General features: G+C 44.0%; 1 protein-coding gene across 3 annotated transcripts in view; it reads left to right on the top strand.

Moving 5' to 3' along the window:
* The window catches only part of celsr1a (cadherin EGF LAG seven-pass G-type receptor 1a), a 112,387-nt gene that overhangs the window by 91,224 nt on the left and 1,791 nt on the right, over positions 1-19,372 (top strand). For 2 of the 3 annotated variants that reach the window (XM_078281949.1, XM_078281950.1), the window contains exons 18-35: positions 915-1,009; positions 1,445-1,654; positions 2,221-2,404; positions 2,719-2,862; positions 3,123-3,306; positions 4,273-4,440; positions 4,822-4,948; positions 5,056-5,256; positions 9,384-9,558; positions 11,166-11,278; positions 11,613-11,692; positions 11,835-11,961; positions 12,272-12,397; positions 12,673-12,809; positions 16,577-16,677; positions 16,929-17,072; positions 17,767-18,036; positions 18,460-18,841. In XM_078281949.1, coding sequence (XP_078138075.1) covers positions 915-1,009; positions 1,445-1,654; positions 2,221-2,404; positions 2,719-2,862; positions 3,123-3,306; positions 4,273-4,440; positions 4,822-4,948; positions 5,056-5,256; positions 9,384-9,558; positions 11,166-11,278; positions 11,613-11,692; positions 11,835-11,961; positions 12,272-12,397; positions 12,673-12,809; positions 16,577-16,677; positions 16,929-17,072; positions 17,767-18,036; positions 18,460-18,841 — 2,968 coding nt within the window. The remainder of the gene's footprint in view (positions 1-914; positions 1,010-1,444; positions 1,655-2,220; positions 2,405-2,718; positions 2,863-3,122; positions 3,307-4,272; positions 4,441-4,821; positions 4,949-5,055; positions 5,257-9,383; positions 9,559-11,165; positions 11,279-11,612; positions 11,693-11,834; positions 11,962-12,271; positions 12,398-12,672; positions 12,810-16,576; positions 16,678-16,928; positions 17,073-17,766; positions 18,037-18,459; positions 18,842-19,372) is intronic. The other variant, XM_078281951.1, reaches the window with a different exon arrangement.

Raw genomic sequence — 19,372 nt, 5'->3', positions numbered from 1 at the left:
CACTGACCTGTTCCCAATAAAGCACTGTCACTTCCCTGGTTACCTCTTAGTTACCACCGTCACCATGGCAACCCCTTTGTTGTCCCTCCACAGACTCGTTGGGCAATTTATTTGGTAACGTTTCTAGTCACCCTCTCATTTAACTGTTTCTCTGTTTGCGACTGATGAAAAGAGCATTTGAGGAGATTTATATGAGCTCTTTTCTCAACCTAAAACAGACTGAGGACAAATCTGTTTCAAATATTTCATCCTCTATGGGTGCATCAACTTTACATTTTAAAGCATTTAGCTGTTGCTCTTCTCCACTGTAGCTTACAAAGGCTGAGCAGACAGGAGTTCAGTGTCTTTGTTGTTTTTACTCACCACACATTGACACAAACTCAAAAAAGGACACAACACTTAAGTTAAAATCAAGTTCAAATCAGTCAAAAGTTTTCAAAAACTCTTTTGCCCCAGACTGCTGAGAATCACTTTATTCTTGGTGGCAGGTTGACCTGGTGTTTACAGTCCTGCAACTGAATCTTTACACGTTTGATCCCTGCAGTAAACATTTGATACTCATTTCACCGGCCTGGCTGTCCTGCAATGAAAGGAACCCAGCAAACATTTAGATGTTGAACTTGTGTAAATATAGTGCTAAAATGAAGGTTGACACAATGTCTGCAGTCGTTCATAGCTGCTACCTGCAATGTTTTGTGAAATGGAGACCTAAATATCTTTCTGATACCAGAACAAAACAGTTTCCAAAGCTGTTTTAAAATGATTTTTTGCCATGTCATATCATACTGTGAAACTGTTGTGCTTGTATGGGTTGACATTGAACCTGACCGATTCCTGCACGTCACCGTCAGCCAAATTCTTGCTGGAAACTTGACTTAACTTTCCTCTCCTTTCCTTCCCTTGTCTCTCTGCAGGTACGGCCATCCGCCACTGCAACGACGAGAAGGGCTGGCTGCCGCCTGAGCTCTTCAACTGCACCACCGTCACCTTCTCCCACCTGAAGAAATTGGTGAGTACTAGACCTGATAAAACCTGGAGCTTCCTCTTCTTCTACCTTTTCCCTGCTTTTTACTCTTTTCAGCCCTCAAAAAGCACATAGAATAATCTAACAACCAGCAGAAAGAGAGAGAGAGTTTTATGTGGAGATGTAGGGATTTTGTTCTACTGTTTGTTTGGAGGTGCATCTACTGGCAGTTGATGTTTTTCCACCAAAGTGTAATTTGAGATCAGTCTGTAGGCGACTTGAACAAAGTATTGCACCTATTGTTGGTTCAACCCGAACATAACACTTGGGGATTAAACTTCTCAACGTTTCACTATTCATTGGATTGACCGATTTATATTATTTTTCACCGCAACTACTCTGCTGTCTTTTGCCTTGGCCTGCTCTTATTCCATCCCTCCGTCCATCCCTCTTTCCATCCCTCCTCCTCCATTCCTCCAGAACGAGGACCTGCGTCGCAACGATTCGCGGATGGACAGCGAGCGCTCCAAGGCCATCGTGCGCCTGCTTCACAACGCCACCAACAACACCCAGCGTTACTACGGCAACGACGTGAAGACGGCCGCCCAGCTGCTGAGTCGGGTGCTGCAGTACGAGAGCCGGCAGGCGGGATTCGACCTCACCGCCATGCAGGATGCAGAGTTCAATGAGGTACAGAAGAAAAACATCAGGATATCAGTTTGTTTTCATACTATTTTATTTGCTGCAGACTTCTACAAGGTGATTTAGAGTAATCACTTGATCCCTGGTGAATGGAATACAATTTCAAATGAACTTCTCTTTTGTTGGAGAAGATCTTAGAGCTAGCAGAGTTTTGGGAAACCCAGTCTGTTGCACTGGGAGCACTGGTGGCACACTGCCCTCCACTGGTCGGTCCGTACTGGGAGAGCAACTCGATCCATCTGTCTTGTTGTTTTCTAGGACATCCACCATCCGCTGTTGCTTTAGCAGGGTTTCAAATGCATGGTTTAGAGAAGATGAGACTAATTAGTATTTTGAGTTAACAGTAATTGTGTGATGCATTCACCTTGAATAATGTACAGTAATATACCATAAAATCCTTCATTCACTCAAATCCAGAAACAAATTATCTCATGTTTACTATTATTTAATGCTTTAATGTGAAGAGCATTCGTGATAATTATCTACATTATCAGTTGATTAAAGACAGCAAATGAACGGCAATAAAATCCCCTCATTCTGGATTCTGTTTGCAGAACTTGGTGCGAGCCGGCAGCGCCATACTGGATCCTGACACCAAGGAGCACTGGGAGCAGATCCAGAGGACGGACGGCGGCACCGCCCATCTGCTGCGGAGCTTCGAGGAGTACGCCAACACGCTGGCACAGAACGTCAGGAAAACCTACCTGAAACCCTTCACCATCGTCACAGACAACATGAGTGAGTGGAGGAGCCGTAAACATAATGCATCTGCACCCACAATCACCCATAATGATGTTAATCTATGCTAATTACCAGGTTGTTTTTCAGTAACACTAGATCTAATCTGTTCTTGGCCTCCACATTTTGACTGACAACATTCAAGGCTTTGTCAAGCGAGCGCATTGTCCTCATTTGACATATAATATGCGTTTTACCTCTCCTTTCATCCCTTCATTCCTATTGTTTACTCTTATTTTCCCTTCCCCAATTCCCCTCCCTCTCCTCCTGCTCTCTCCTCTTTGCCCCTGCCTCCTGTCCTCTTCCTCCTCCAGTCGTAACGGTGGACTACCTGGATGTGTCCGACCCAGAGAGGGCGGCGTTCCCTCGGTTCCAGGAGATCCAGGAGGCCTTCCCCAAAGAGCTCAGGTCCTCCGTCCACTTCCCCCAGTTCAACCTCCGCCCTCAGGAGCACAGAGGTAGGAACACTGGGAGAATAAAGATAGGAATGGAATAAAATTAAATGAGAAAGAAACTAGTTCTTCTTTGCAAACGCTTCACCCTCCTCTACCGGACTGTTTTATGCTTTTGTCCGACGTCATTGCATCCCTGAAGCGTTATACTTCAGAAATGTTGAATATAATACACTAAGTTTAAATCGTGATGTTAGTCAGATGCTTCATGTTTATTTCTCCGTCTGTGTCTATTTCTTTCTCCCCCTTCTTTCCGTCTACCTCAGTGGAGCCCAGCCCCGCCCCCTCAGGCCGCACCGAGCCCCCGGAGGAGGAGGAGCACACGATGTCCAACAGGGAACGCCGCCACGCCGAGCCCGCCGCCCCTCTGCCGGTTGCCGTGGTGATAGTGTACAGGTCACTGGGCCAGCTCCTCCCGGAGAGATTCGACCCCGACCGCAGGAGCCTCAGGTAGACTATCGACATCTGCTAAAAAACACTATAAATGTCTTGTACATCATTATCTTAAAACTACTAGTATATTTTGGAATGCATTGCACTGCCATATGTAGTGTCAAAGCATCATTAACAAACATATTTTTTCAGACATTGAGCATTGGGAGGGTAAACTACAGACAAACTTTCTCACAAACTTTGCAGAACTTAAGTTAACTAAGGCATAATCCAGTCAAAATTATGTTTAATGCATGCCAGTTGAAAGCAGAGCCTCAAAGAATGATAAATTACATTTTATGGTGGGGAATAATGAGAATACACACTGTGTCTGAACTCACAATACTGTCCATATACCTGTGTATATAATTCATCTATATTCTGTACAATTCAAGATTAGCAGAACATGACACCAGCATATAGAGAGTTGGGTTGCACATGGAAATATTTGATCGTTCAACAGTACATGACATAAATACGTCATAATATTTAGGTGTGTTTGGAAGAATTGCCGTATCAGTGCTAGCGTAGGCCTGTAAATTTCTATTTGGGTGGTCGCTAAGTTATTAAAAAAGGCTGAATATGGGTGGGAGTGTGTGGAGGGAGAGAGAGTTACCAAAATAGGTTTCCAAGATAAGAATAGCAAGATAAAGTGAATGTCAAAAAGATTAGAGCGAATATGCCCAAATGTAAATAACCTTTGAGTCTACATTTATAGTATACATGATAAAAATATTTACGTGTATGTGTGTGTGCAGATGTGTGTGTGAGTGCATGTGTGTGATTATGTGTGTGTCTGTGTTTCTGCATTTGTGAGCCAAGAAATTGTGGTACTTTTTAAAGGATAGTTGGCAACTTAAGTCTTTGGTTGCTAACTTTGAATGATGAATTTCACATATTATTTTCCCTCCTTTTCACTCTTCATATGTTGATGCTTGCATGCGTTCAGCCGCTTGTGTGTGTTCATTCATGTGTTCATTCCAGGCTCCCCAGCCGTCCGGTGATCAACACGGCCATAGTGAGCGCCGCGGTGCACAGCGAGGGTCCGCCCCTCCCTCCCATCCTGGACCCCCCCATCACCCTGGAGTACACCCTGCTGGAGACCGAGGAGAGGAGCAAGCCTGTCTGCGTCTTCTGGAACCACTCCATCGCGTGAGTCGGACGTTTCCACCGATAAACACACACAAATGTTTGTTTGTTTCGATCTTTCTCGCTTGCTTTCTTTCTATTTCGCGTTTTATCTTTCTTTCTTCCTTCATTCTCCCTCCCTCCCTTTCCCCCAACGCCACGCAAGACACTGTCAGCGTGAATCGACTCTTCTTTGTGTCTCTCTCACCCACGCACACACACACCCCAGATCATTCAAAAGCCCTGAGATTAACTTCTGCAAATAAAAATGTATTCATAATGTTGTTTTTGCACCCTATTGTTTTGATTGCAGTGGCAGAGCGTGACTAGTTCGTTAGCATTCGAACTTCTACCTCACTCCCTACTTGTGTGTGTGTGTGCGCGTGTGTGTGTTGGTGTGTTTAGGATCGGAGGGACAGGCGGTTGGTCGTCTAAGGGCTGTGAGCTGCTCAACAGGAACAACAGCCACATCAGCTGTCAGTGTAACCACATGACCAGCTTCGCCGTGCTCATGGACATCTCCAAGAGAGAGGTATACCAAAAAGATTTATCAACTTTAAACCACATGTAAAACATCCAATTCCAATGGTGAATGAATAAATTGACTGTTTCTTTCTTTCCCTCCCTCCCTCTCCGCAGCACGGAGATGTGCTCCCCCTGAAGATCGTCACCTACACCACTTTGTCGGTCTCCCTCTTCCTCCTCCTCCTCACCTTCATCCTGCTCTGCCTCCTTCGCCGGCTGCGCTCCAACCTCCACGCCATCCACAGGAACCTGGTGGCGGCGCTCTTCTTCTCCGAGCTCGTCTTCCTGCTCGGCATCAACCAGACCGACAACCCGGTGAGTTGTGGATTAGACACTGTGAGTGTCTAGTGCATGTACAGGGTTCGAAGTTTAGGATGGTGTATGGTAGCAAAGCATCATCTGCAAGCTTGCTCTGCTTATCACATTTGGACAGGGAGTTATGCACGTTCTTACATGACAGTATTCAGGAAATTTCATCCAATATCTGCTCATATTTTACTGAAAAGCCATGGAAGTGTTGTATCCTAACAAGCGAAATGCAAGCAAAAACATAACAAAACCTCAAATTTTACACTTAAAATTCTAACCCCATATCTGGGGGGGGCCAGTTGCATAAAGCTAGTTTAAGACTAGTCAAAGCCTTAGACTGGTCTTAGATTCTCAGGTTGGACTAGGCTAATTAAGACTGTCTGTCACTTAAATATTACGACTGACTTATTTTGAGGTAGGAAAGATAGCCACCTTCCCCCTGGCTAATCTTGAGTTAAGAACTTCGTTGTTATGGCAACGAGTCGGCCTAACTGTGAGTGGGAAGTTTAAATACTGAAGCTTCATAGAAGTTTCATAAAAGACGGCAAATCTCTGTTTTTTGGAAAGACCTGAAGAAGAGAACGAGACAGAAACAACACAGAGATCTACAACAATCAAGAAGTTGTAGGAACGGGTAAATATACGTGTCTATAGCAAGTTTGACTTAAGGTCACATTTAAGTCTAAGACTAGGTCTATCTTTATGCAACTGGCCCCTGGTCTTAAGGTTTATCAGTTTCTAGGGCTTCCAAAGTTAGCGATGGATGTTTAACACAACTTTTAATTTGAAGTTTTGTGCCGTCTGTCACATCGGGCCACCCACCACTATTGGTGCTTTCTGCCTCGGAGTTTAAACTCTTAAACAGTCATGTGAACTCTGCCAGAGAAGCAGTTTGGCTCACTGTTTCTCATCATATGGTGGGTCATCTTTATGCCTCTTAATACCACGATTAAGATGAGCAAATAAACACGCACACATTTGTGCAAAAATACAGAATAACAGACCTGGAATGAGTCATGCATAAATCATAGAAAAGAGGGAAATCTAGTTCAAAAATGTAGGTAGAATTACATTTTAGGTATTTGGCTGGAGCTTGTATCCAGAGCAACACATGCACACATACAGTATAGACACACGCACACACTCAGTTGGTACTTTTCCTATGCTTGCGGCGTGGAGGATCTTGAGGCGGGATAAAGATGTCTCTCTCTGGTGTTTACTGTATTAGAAATTTCCAGGCATGCTACGATTTTTGTTTGGCCTGCAGGCACCCGTCTAACGCCGCGCTGACAGGGGCTTTACCAGACTCAAAGGGCCAAGGCCTACCTGAGAGTCTACCTTTATTTGACAGATTATGTGTTTTGATGCTTCGCTAATGACTGTAATGGCGAGGAATGCTCTGGATGCCAAACCCCTCTCCAAATATAACCTCTTTAACTTGATTTCACTCACTCAACTGAGCGTATTAGTTGGTTGTAACTTTGTTAATGTAAACCTCTAATTGAAAAGGAGTAGGATCTAACATATTGGGTTGAGATAGAATGGTATAGGGTTTAAAGTTGAAAATCTGATTGGTGAGCTGTGTTTTAAGTTTGAAATCTAGTTTAGTTTTAAGTTTAAATCTACTTTAGAGTCGGGTTGATCACAGTAACGGCCACAAACATACATGTAATGCACACACATACAGTAGGATCAAAAGGTGTGGGAATTCTTTGAAGTCTGCTGACACAGACATACACATTTACACCCACACACACCCACACATACACACACACACACCTCCCCAGGCCAGTAGCGGAGACATGCTGTGACTGGTACCTGTCTCCAGAAGCGGGCCTCAGGGCGGTAGATCCTGGCAAAGCTTTCCCAAAACAACTTCTTAGTTTTCACCTGATAAATCTCGTGCATAATGGCGCTACAGAAAACACCATTAATCTGTTAATTGACAGGTAATCCTCTTTTCGAGAGAAATGAGATTTGTAAAATGGAAACATGGGTCTTGGGGAGACACGAGGACGGTTGTAAACAGGCGACAAAGAAGCACTACAGCCAGAAGCTGTAGCTGTGTTGAATCTAAAATTAGATATCTTCCATTTGAAAAGTGTGACATTTCTTCTGACAAAAGTATTCCATCTCAGGAACTTTTTACTTCCCTCCATTAATTTCAGGAAACAGTTTTATAAGATGGAAATATGATGTTTTGAAATGACACTATGCATCCATTAACCCATCGACTGTATCCAACACTTCATACAGAAAAGCAGTTTGTGTAAAGTTGTGAGGATTTAGATGCCACAGTAGCTTATACAACATCATTATTGTCATCATTCATCATCATTTCAATTAATTTATCATGTACTTTATTTTTGCAAGCTCAACTCTCACTGGCTGTAGCAGGTCCCTGCTCTCAGGTTGCGTTGCTGGCCTTCAGTCGTCCAGATGTGTCTAGATTCAAGTCATCAGATATAACTGTCAGTCGAAACTATGGTGGGAAATTAACACCAACCACTAGCTGCCAGCCAGATGTTGGTAAATTTGGGCTGACTTTGGCAGGTAACCAACCATTGTTCAGAAGTCCTATTCTGTTCTAACAATCACATCTGACTGGTAAAAACTGTGAAAAAGCAGCTTGAGTGTTTTGGAATCCATCACCAACTTTGGCCGGTGGATGAAAAAATAAGTTCAGCGGTACCAAATATGAAGACTAGTCCAGACGGCCAAATCAGACCAATAACCAGGGTAAATAATGTCCTGGGAGGTGTCCAGGTTAGGACCACTTTGGTTTAGAGGCACAAGATAAGTTCTGGGAGTATTGCCTTCCTCCTTGTAGAAACGCTCTGACTCTCTGGTGTTTTGACTGGGATGACTGTGACTCACACACTGACTCACCACAGGCTGTGGTAGCAAACTGTTTGACTTTCTGCTGAGAACAGAAGCCAAGTCTGCATACATGTACAAGTTTCTAGAGAGAGAAAGAGAGAGAGAGAGAGAGAGAGAGAGAGAGAACGAGAAAGCAATTAAAGTTTGTTTTAAACTTGTTTCTGTGTGTGTTTGTGCGTGCATCTGTGTCTGAATTCATGCTTGCTTTCATGTCTGTGTGTGCATACATTTCTGTGTGTGTATGCATGTATTTGTGTGTGTGCATGGACTCTATCTGCATGTGTGTCTGTATGTATGTGTGTGCATGTGTGTCTGTACACACACTGGTGTTTAGGTGTGTACTATATGTGTGTGTGTGTGTCACAACTGTGGAATGCTGTCAGTGTGTGCCCAGGGCCAACTGCAGGATGATTTATGACCCTGCCTAGGTAGACTCTCTCTCTCTCTCTCTCTCTCTCTCTCTCTCTCTCTCTCTCTCTCTCTCTCTCTCTCTGATCTCCACATCAACTGCACAACATTGCTACTATATCTCTACTGCTGGGACATTCCCAGATACACTGCATTCCTCTGGTAGAGAGAGAAAGAGAGAGAGAGAGAGAGAGGGGGAAGGATGGAGAGAGGGAGGGGAGGAGATGGAGGAATGAGAGAGAGACTCATATTTTTTTTTTATTTTGGCGACATCCCAGAGACCACCTGTCAATCAAACAGTGTGGGTGGGCCTGTGACTTCTTCTTCTTTGGATTTTCTGTTGATGCAGTTTGAGTTTCTGTAGGCGGCGCTCTTTTCTTCGTCTGTTCAGCCATGGCGGCTATCGCTGCTCATACTAACTACCCAGTTCTTCTTCTACTGATTCCAAATAAACCGCTGTTGCTGCTGCTGGAAACACAAGACACATCACATCACAGCAAATGTAAAAGCATTCATGAACTTGGTATAAAATGTTGAGGATTGTCACTTTAACTGTAAAACACATAGAGTTCCCTTGTGCGTAAATGTGCTATGTTTGAAAGATTTGGTTGATTGATGAAAGGATGGATGGATGGATGGATGGATGAACTGGGTGTTTAATTGATCAACTGGATTCATGGAGGTAGTAGGAGGAAGAGGAAGGGGGGGAGGAAAAAACAAACTCAAGACAAAGCTGTTGTTACATTTGGATTCCCTCTAATTGCAGAGACCCATACTCTCATTCTCATTCTCATTCTCTCTCTCCTCCTCCCCCCCTTTTCTCTCCCCCCCTTACCTCCCTCCAGTTTGTGTGCACGGTGATAGCCATCCTCCTCCATTACTTCTACATGTGCACGTTTGCCTGGATGTTCGTGGAGGGGCTGCATATCTACCGCATGCTGACCGAGCTGCGGAACATCAACCACGGCCACATGAGGTTCTACTACGCCATGGGCTGGGGGATACCGGCTATCATCACTGGTGAGGGACACACACACACACACACACACACACACACACACACACAGAGAGAAACACACAGAAACACAGCAATGGCAGATTGTCAGGGATCGTTCGTGCCGTGACTCGTCTCTGCTGAAGGGGCTGTGATCCTCGTGGGAAACTTACTAAAGGAGAAACAAAGAGAGAGAGGGAGATAGACAGACAGACAGACAGATTGAGACATAGAGAGAGAGAGATGGTGAGAGACAAAGTTGTTATTTGAATGTCCAGAATATGTGGGAATAAGACACTAATTACTGCTTTAAATTTAAAAAGAATATATTCCATCGTTTTCATGAAACTTCCAGTAGGGTGTGGTGAAGAAGAAAAGACTGTTGCTAGAAAAGTTTGTCTCAACATGCTACAATCTCATAAATAATTGATTTATTTTATCTTTCAGGTTTTAACTTTTTTATTGACTCCATAGATAATTGCAGCATAATTTAACACAGTATCTATGGTATATCTGTAGTCTGAATTCTTCAATTTATACCATTTCAAGTCTTTTTTTTTAACTTTTATATCTCCATGATGTACTTCTAAGGTAAATGTAATGGATTAAATACTTTGTGATGTACTGAAATGCGTTGGCAGTATTGGTTCTCTATCAATCATGCCAATAAAGAGACATAGTGTGAGAGAGAGAGCAACAGAGAGAGACAGAGTGTGAGAAAGAGAGACATAGAGAGACAGAGGGTGAGATGTAAATGAGACAAACAGAAAAAAGAAGGAAATTACAGATGACAGTGATAAATGACTGGGATGGAATGGAGAAAATGGGAATAGGAGAGAGAGAGAGAGAGAGAGGTGGGGGATATCCAGAGGTCGTCTCCACTTACTATTAATGCAGACTCTGAAGAGTTCCTCAGGGTAATGAGACCTGAAGGTTTTTAAACTGTCTGGGTGTCTGCTCGCTCTCTGACACTCCCTTAAAGACGGCTAGGAAGGAGAAACAGGGAGATGGAGGGGTGAAGCGGGAAAGGGAGGTGGGAGGGAGAAGTGGTGAGGAGGGGAAGACACCGGCAAAAGCCTCACGCAGGAGACAAGGCAAAATCTCACGAATTTGATTGATTGACTCGAAAATTAAGGATGCAAAATTGTTCCAGGCGATAGTCATGGCCATTATGATTAGTGGTTTTGGTTGAAATTATTCCATCATGATTGCATTTTAATCCTTTTGCACCAGATTTGGCAGCCAGTAATGTCTTCTTTTGAGAATCTAGCTTTTATAAAGTTTTTGTGCATTTCAGTGTTATTGGTCAAAACCCAATGGACATTTTTCCTGCTGTAAATACTCGATGGGGGAAGAAATGTATAGGCGCCTACCTAGCTCCACCTAGCTTCATTTGCCTCCCTCCATTTAGTTTGCATTCATTTATATGTTCAGTCTGAACATAAGGTTAGACGAAGAGGTGGAGGAAGGGATGTGGGGAGAGAGGGCGGATATGTAAGTAAGTTATGCTTCACCAACACAGGTTTGGTGATTTTTTTAGGTTTATAATCCTGTTTACATGTTTTTTTTCTTGTGTACCTGTTATGTGTGTGTGTGTGTGTGTGTGTGTGTGTGTGTGTGTGTGTGTGTGCAGGCCTGGCAGTGGGTCTGGATCCTCAGGGTTATGGGAACCCAGATTTCTGCTGGCTGTCCGTCCACGACACACTCATCTGGAGCTTCGCAGGACCCATCTTTGTAGTCGTCCTGGTGAGTGCCTGAATTAAATTTGTCCAAAATTAATAAACCACTAATTCCTGTGGTTTTACTTGCTCCGGAAGTATTTGGACCATTTGTAGATTTAACCCTAGGCTGAGTTTATAGTGGTTCCACACATTCAGTCGATAGTGAAATTTATAATCGCAAATAGTCAAAATGATGTGTAATATAAAAAGAAAACTATCAAAAAAAGTGCTGTAAAAAGTCTAATATACAAGAGTGAATTAAGTGTTCTGTTCAAAAACTCCCTCTCTCCTTCTCTCCCTCCCTCTCTCCCTCTCTCCCTCCTCTCCCTCCCTCTCTCCCTCTCCTCCTCTCTCTAAAGGTGAACATAGTCATCTTTGTGCTGGCTGCCAAGGCTTCCTGTGGTCGCAGGCAGAAGGCCTTTGAGAAGTCAGGAGCTATGTAAGTTTCTCACTCACATTCACAATTCCACATATAACACAACATCTAAACCTTATCTATTACATAGTATGGATTTACTTAGCGTCTCTGATGTTCAATGTGTGTATGTGTGTGTGTGTGTGTGCGTGTGTCCTCACCCCAGTCCCGCGCTGCGTATGGCCTTCCTCCTGCTGTTACTCATCAGCGCCACCTGGCTGCTTGGTCTGATGGCGGTCAACAGTGACGTTATGACCTTCCACTACCTGTTCGCCATCTTCAGCTGTCTGCAGGTAACACACTGTTCATGTGTGGCTTTATCTGTGGTTACAGGATAAGACTGTATGTGTGTGTGCTGGCCATTGGTGGATACAACTGTCATTTTCCTCTCAAGAGACCTCTCAAACCTCAAGGAACCCTCGATAGATAAGCTATGGATAAGGTTTAAGGCTTATTTGATAAGGTTTAAGGTTTATAGTAGTAGTAGTTAGAGGATTTTCTCATTGTGCTAATGTCCAGTTAATGAAATAATTCTCTCTCTCTCTCTCTCTCTCTCTCTCTCTCTCTCTCTCTCTCTCTCTCACTCTCTCTCTTCGTTCACAGGGAGTCTTCATCTTCTTCTTCCATGTGATCTTCAACAAAGAGGTGAGGAAGAACCTGAAGAACGTCCTCACGGGAAAGAAGAGCGTACCGGACGAGTCCAGCACCACCAGGGCCTCCCTGCTCACTGTGAGTGGACACACACACACACACACACACACACACACACAAACACACTGCACTGCTCCCTTACAGTTTATTATCATTAGCTGTGTTCGATCGGAAATAGCTTTTTGTTTTTTGTTTTCTTGATTTTGGTTGTTAAATTGGTCTTAATTCTATTTAAAAGCATAAAAAAGTTTATACAATAAAAGTTATATTTTCTGCCTTATATATGACATATGATATATTTTCTCCTCCCTCCCACCTTTCCCCTTCTCTTCCTTTCATCCCTCCGTCCTCAGCGCTCCCTCAACTGTAACAACACGTACACGGAGGACGGGCCGCTGTACCGCTCGCCCATCGGAGAGTCCACCGTCTCCCTGGACAGCACGCTCAGGTCAGCCAAGAGCCGCAGCAGCTACCTGGCTTACACACTCAGGTACAACACACACACACTGACCGCATGGCTGCTTCTACTGCGCTGCTGCATGAGTGGTATGCATGGAGTGTGTGTGTGGATGGGTTTTAGGGGGCGAGGGAGTGTGTGAGGGTGAGATTTGGTGTGTGAGTGTGAGAGTGTGTTTGGTGGCTCTCTGCATGGTGTTGCTACAGGTGCAAAGCATGTATGGTATTATGGCTTTGGTGTGTGTGTGTGTGTGTGTGTGTCTTTCTCTCTACTTCAGTTACTGTGGGAATTGCTTTCTATTTTGTTCTTTCCTTCTTTCTCTCCCTGCATGTCTGATGATGCATCAAATGTCTCACACATACTAACACCCCCAAGCCCCCAATTTGTACACACACACACACACACACTCGCAGACACACATTCACACACACCCTCCCCTCCCCCTGTTCTCAGCCTTCTCCACTTCTTACAGTTTAGTTTGGTGACTCTACATGGGTCTCTGCGTTTCTCTAAATTTCCAGGGTGCTTCTTTCTTTCTTCCACACATGCATGCCGCCACAGAATGACACTCGCATCGTAATTCTGTGATTCTGCTTGCATGAGAAACCACGCAAAGATTGGCAAGCGCATGGCGTTGATGCAAAACCTCATACAGACCAACAGGGAAACATAGTCCAGCTCTCACAAAGACTCCCGCCAAGGCAAAGGAACACAATACCTAGAATTCATACACACAATCCATCCATATGTGCTGTTATGTTATACTACATATTGAGAGCATAAATTACTCATTTTCTTGAAGTCAAATTTTAAGTTGTGTATAATATGAGGACGAATGAAATGTGCTCAAGAATGGAAGAATGTCAAAACTACATGGACATCAATGAGGGAATCATCCGTTTTTAAAGGAATGCACAAAGTTTTTGGGAGATTGGCCCGTTGGTCAACTTAGCAGCTAAGTGATGAGAACATAGACACCAAAATGATCCATGTGTCCCCAGTAGATCATTTAGTCCACCGCTCCATGCTAAGTCTTTAGCATACACTATGTTGAGTGATGGTAGGCGACTAGCATTATCTCAAACATGACAAAACAAGGACTTGAAGCAGCTCTAAAGCTAAATGGTAAGCAGTCTTAAATGATATGTGGTCTGGTGGTTTTGTGTAGGAACTTGGCAAAATGTACACAGAAATGTGATATTAAAATAAGATACTGTTGTGATCTAGCAGGGACTACTTTCCCTGTTTCCATAGGAAGTGAAGGTGGTGGGTGATGGGAAACTGTTTACAGCATAAATCACTGCACAGTGGATGAATACGTGGTTGCTCACCTGAAATAGTTCCAAAAATAAAAGTGGCTACATCAGCTATATTTAGCCAATTACATTTCATTTTTGAAATTTAGCAATCTACAGGCCATATATATGTATAAAAAACAAATACCTTTATATTGCTAAAATGTCAGTCTTCTTACTCTGAATAATGCTAGTTGCCGATTATCACTGAACATAGTGTATGCTAAAGAGTTAGCATTGAGCGATGATCTACCAGGGACACATGGATGATTTTGGTGTCTATGTTCTCATCACTTATTTGGCAAGTTGACCAACAGGCCAATCTCCCAAAAACTCTGTGTATTCCTTTATTCAATCCCTGAACAGTTGACTTTTTGAGATATTTCTTTCCCAGGATACGGATACTGTTCATCTCATGATAATCTCAGCTGCCTGTCTTGTACAGCGGTGTGTTTGAGTGTGTTACAGCCGTGTTGCTGTGTCAGCCGTGTTTTCATTGGGGTGGAGTGGTGTTACATTTACCTGGTGTTTTAAACAGTTTTACAGAATCAAGGTTAGGTCTGACTGTACGCCTCGGCTCATAAAGCTGTCATCTGGGTAATATGAGCTGACACCAGGGTCAATGAGAGCAGAAACCCTGGAGCGGGGTGTGGTGCGGCGTGCTGCCGGTGTGTGTGTGTGTGAGAGAGAGAGAGAGAGAGGGAGAGAGAGAGAGAACGAAAGAGAAAGACAGATGGTGGAGAGAGAAGGAGGGAAAGATTGAGGAAGAGAGACAGAGAGGAGACAGTGGGAGAGAGGACAAAAAGTGAGAGAGGGAGAGAAAGAGATAGGGAGGTAAAGAAAGAGACTGAGAGTGGGACACAGAAAAATAGGGAGAGAGGGAAAAGAGAGAGGGAGACCGACAAAGAGACAGAGAGAGGGAGTAAAGAAAGAGGGAGGTAGTGAAAGAGACTGCATGGGAGAGACAAGGAGAGAGAGAGTGAGACAAAAAGACCAAGAGAGAGAGACAGAGTGGGAGAGATGGGGAAAGAGAGAGGGAGGCAGAAAGATAAGAGAGAAAGGGAAGGAGGGAAAGAGAGAGAGAGAGAAAGAGGTACAAGAAGAGACAGAGTGGGGTAGACAGAGAAGGAGGCAGAGAGAGAGTGAGAGGTAGAGAAAGAGAACGGTAGGAGACTTAGGAAAGGAGGGAGATGGGACTGTACCTGTTAAAGTGGGAATGTAATGCGCGCGCACACACACACACACACACACACACACCTCTTCCCTGCGGCGGTTGGCCCGTCTCCAGCTGCTCGCAGAAGCTTCTCTCAGATCAGCCATCAGACGGGTCAGAGTCTCCAGGAGCTTTCTGCCCTCCAGACAACATCTCAATCCAACCTGGAACAGACACACACAGCTGCTGAGGAGCGGAGACACACGAGGAAAAGGGAGAGATAGAAAGAGACGAGGGGAGAGAGAGTGTTTGAAGAAGAGTGAAGGAGGGAAGGAGTAAGAGAGGGATGCAGAGAGAGGAGGGGAGTGAAGGGTGGGGAGGGTGAAGGATTAGATAAGAGGAGAGATTTTCCATCCAAGTATTTCTCTGCAAATTATTATGTGTCAAGCTGAATGGAAACTGCAAATTTCAATAGCATCTACTTAATACCGCAAAAAAAGGTTTTGTTCGCTTGAGGTGGAAACCTTTTTGTCGATAAAGAAAGTATGCGATAAAGAGTGATGGAAATGCACTTGTCAAATAGATAATGACACAATAAAACAATAACAACTTACTAATCAATTGTTGAAATACTCTCCATTTTTCTATTGGATGTGTTTCTTTTCTGACATTCAGGAAGCTGATTTATTCACTTTGACCCAGCTGAAGGAAACACACCTAATAATAGAGTCTTACTAGTCTTAATTATTTGTCATCCTCATTATTTTTTATGGTGCTTTATTATATTAAAAGCTGCCCCACTTAACCTTTACAGGACTTGGGTGTAATTTGAAGCTCCTAGTTTCTCTTTAACATTTTCTCTCACCACCCCAATCTATTATATTTGGCCAGGATGCTAACTTTGTGCTTCATTAATTCTGGGTGTCTGCCAGAAATCTTGTGCAGATAAAGTTCATCCGCCCTCAGGGGGGGAAATACCTTTCCGTTGGAGACAGTGAACGCTGCACTGAAAGCCAAAGCGATTAAAGGCAGTTTTCTCTGTTTCCCGGTCGTTTTTGTTGATGCTGTCGACAGAGACAAGTGGTTTGGAGTGGGCGATGTCTGGTTTGAGCTGCTGTACGTTACTTGTCTCAAACATCGAGTCGGGGCTTGAACTAACTTTTAGCAATGCTATACTTTCTCCTCTTCCCATTCTCCCCATCTCTCTCTTGCTCTTCTTGCTCCCTCACTTGCCTCCTTCCCTACTCCTTCTCCCTCCCTCACTTCCTTCCTCCCTTCTTTCTCTCCCTCTCCTGTCTCTCTCTCTCTCTCTCTCTCTCTCTCTCTCTCTCTCTCTCTCTCTCTCTCTGTAGGGAGGAATCAGGTCAGAAGCCCAGTGTTTCTTCAGGAACAGCTAAAGGACACACAGATCTGGATGGACCTCTCTTCCACAGAAACGGCACCAAGGGAGACGGTATGTCTTTTTTGGTTCTGTATTTCATACATTATTATTTAGGTACAGAACTCAACAAAACATAGACTTGTATGGGCAGATGTACTGGCAGCACATACGCAAAGTCTCATCCACGTGCACACACACACATGCACACAGCACACTCACTTAATGAGAAATTCTTTCTTGTATGGCTTGATCGTATTTCATTAATAAAGGTTAATCTGTCCACATCCCCACCCCCCCCCCCCCCCCCCCGTCGTCCCTGTCAGACTCGGACTCAGACAGTGAGCTGTCAGTAGATGAACACAGCTCCTCCTATGCCTCCTCCCACTCCTCCGACAGCGAGGACGACGACATCGACATCAAGCCAAAGTGGAACAACGAGAGGCAGCCGGTCCACAGCACACCCAAAGGTACACAAGGTCCTGTTTAGCTGTTTAGGTAGAGCAAGGCGCCCGCTGCCCAGGGTTAGAGGTTTGATTCCCACCAGAAAAAACATATACCCTCATGGTGTCCACCAAATGACATATGTCCACAATTTTGGCAATGGACAATCAGAGAACATTTTTCAGCTATCTAAAGCATCAACAATAAACATCAGGTTTTGGTGTCAGTCCCTCAGAATCAAAGAGCGAGGGCTTCTCGCCATTTTGCACTGACGTTCAACAATCATACAGGGAGAAATTCATTATACAAGAGGAAGACATATCAGTTTCTCCACTGACAGTAGCCTGAATAGACCATAATTCAATGCAGCTACAAGACATACATGTTGCATTTTGCGTAAGGGCCACAAATCTTGCTTTTTCTCAATTGGAAAACTTCTCTCTCTGTTATGGTTATCGTTATTGCTCTCCCCATCTACACGTAAAACCCACAGCTGAAATGCTCAGCACATTATCTGGGGGTTGTCAAAAGGCATTCTGGGAGATGTAGGAAATTACTAAGTACTAAGTAGTAACTAAGTAACTAAGTAGACAAGGCAAGTTGAGAGAAAGTGGGTACAACAAAAAGGTAAATTACAACACTTCATCACAAAATAATTGTCACATATTGATGATATTCCTTTAACAACACTAATTCCAGTTTGTCTCCTTTTCCCCTCAGTGGATTCGGTGTCCAATCACGTGAAGCCGTACTGGCCGGCGGAGGCCACCACAGCCAGTGACAGCGAGGATCCAGGTGGGGCCGAGAGGCTGAGGGTGGAGACCAAGGTGAACGTGGAGCTGCACCCAGAGAATAAGCTCAACCACGTGGGAGAAAGGGAGAGGGAGACGCCCCAGGAGAGAGACAGAGAGACGCCGTCTAACGCTAAAGAAACAGCGCCACCTAGCCAACCCAACAGCAACACCAACCACCAGCCAGAGCAGAGGAAAGGTGAGAGAAGAGAATTCACACTTGAGTCTGCATGTACGTTTACTTGTGTTGTGATTTCTTTATTCAGTCAGTCAGTCAGTCAGTTGGTTAATCATTTATTTAAGTCTATCAGTGAGGCGTCACAGAGTTACTCATTCATTTTTTTTCTAATTCTTAAACTCTGACTTTGTGTCTTATGACCCTGTCTGAAAAATAAAATTAGCACCTGTGGGACAGTCAAGATTTAATTGAATTGAATTGAATTGAACTGAACTGAACTGAACTGAACTGAATTTAATTTAATTGAACAGAATTGAACATAATTGAACTGTCCTGAAACAAACTGAACTGTACCGAATTGAACCCAATTGAATGAAAATGAATTTAATTGAGCTGAACTGAACTGAACTGAACTGCTTGTCTCACTGCTGCCCTCCCCTCCAGGCATTTTAAAGAATAAAATCAGCTACCCGCCTCCGCTGACCGACAAGAACATGAAGAACCGTCTGCGGGAGAAGCTGAGCGACTACAACCCCCCCACCATCACCTCCCCTCCCCCCAACAACAACAACACCAGCTCCACCTCCCCGCCTCCCTCCTCCGTCAACATCATGACCCCATCGTCCCGGCCGTCCTCGCTGGCCTCCAACGAGGGCGTCCGGCCCGCCAACCACGGCAACACCTCCGTCATCAAGCCGCCCGTCGCCCCGCGGCCACAGATCCCCGTCCCGCCGCCAACGACGGCCGTCTACCGGGAGTCCAACGGCGGAGTGGCCATGCACCTCAAGTCGGGCACGGTCAACGGAGGGAACGAGTCCGACTCCGAGTTAGTAGTCCTCTAGAGTGTGTTGGCGTGTAATGATGATGTCAGAGGTCTGGTTTACCGATGCCAGTTCAATTAGATTTAATGTGGTTTCTCCTTTTTAGCCTGTAATAATAATAATAATAATAACAAAAATTATAATAAATGGTTGAATATACCGTATAGATATACGCTACCAGTCAAAAGTTTGGACACGTGCATTTTTCTTTATTTTTACTGTTTTTCACATTTTAGAATAATAGTAAAAACATCAAAACTATGAAATAACACAAATGGAATTATGCAGTGACCAAAAAAGTGTTAAACAAATCAAAATATATAGATATAGATATAGGTGGAAAAAAAGATCCTAAGTTCATTTCACCAGGCGATTTGCATCATTTTATTTACAGAAGAGTTTGAAATACTTTTTCATAAATAACATGTATTGGTTGACCATAGTGCCAACTGATGCCCCCCTGCATGTATCATAACAGATTGCAATATTTTAAAAAGGATTTGTAGTTAACGATAGCATGAATGAATGTGAACACC

The sequence above is a fragment of the Centroberyx gerrardi genome, chromosome 24 (genome assembly GCF_048128805.1).
Source record: "Centroberyx gerrardi isolate f3 chromosome 24, fCenGer3.hap1.cur.20231027, whole genome shotgun sequence".
In the NCBI taxonomy this organism is placed as follows: domain Eukaryota; kingdom Metazoa; phylum Chordata; class Actinopteri; order Beryciformes; family Berycidae; genus Centroberyx; species Centroberyx gerrardi.
The sequence above is the reverse complement of the archived record's forward strand: the minus strand, read 5'-3'. Positions and strand labels throughout refer to the sequence as shown.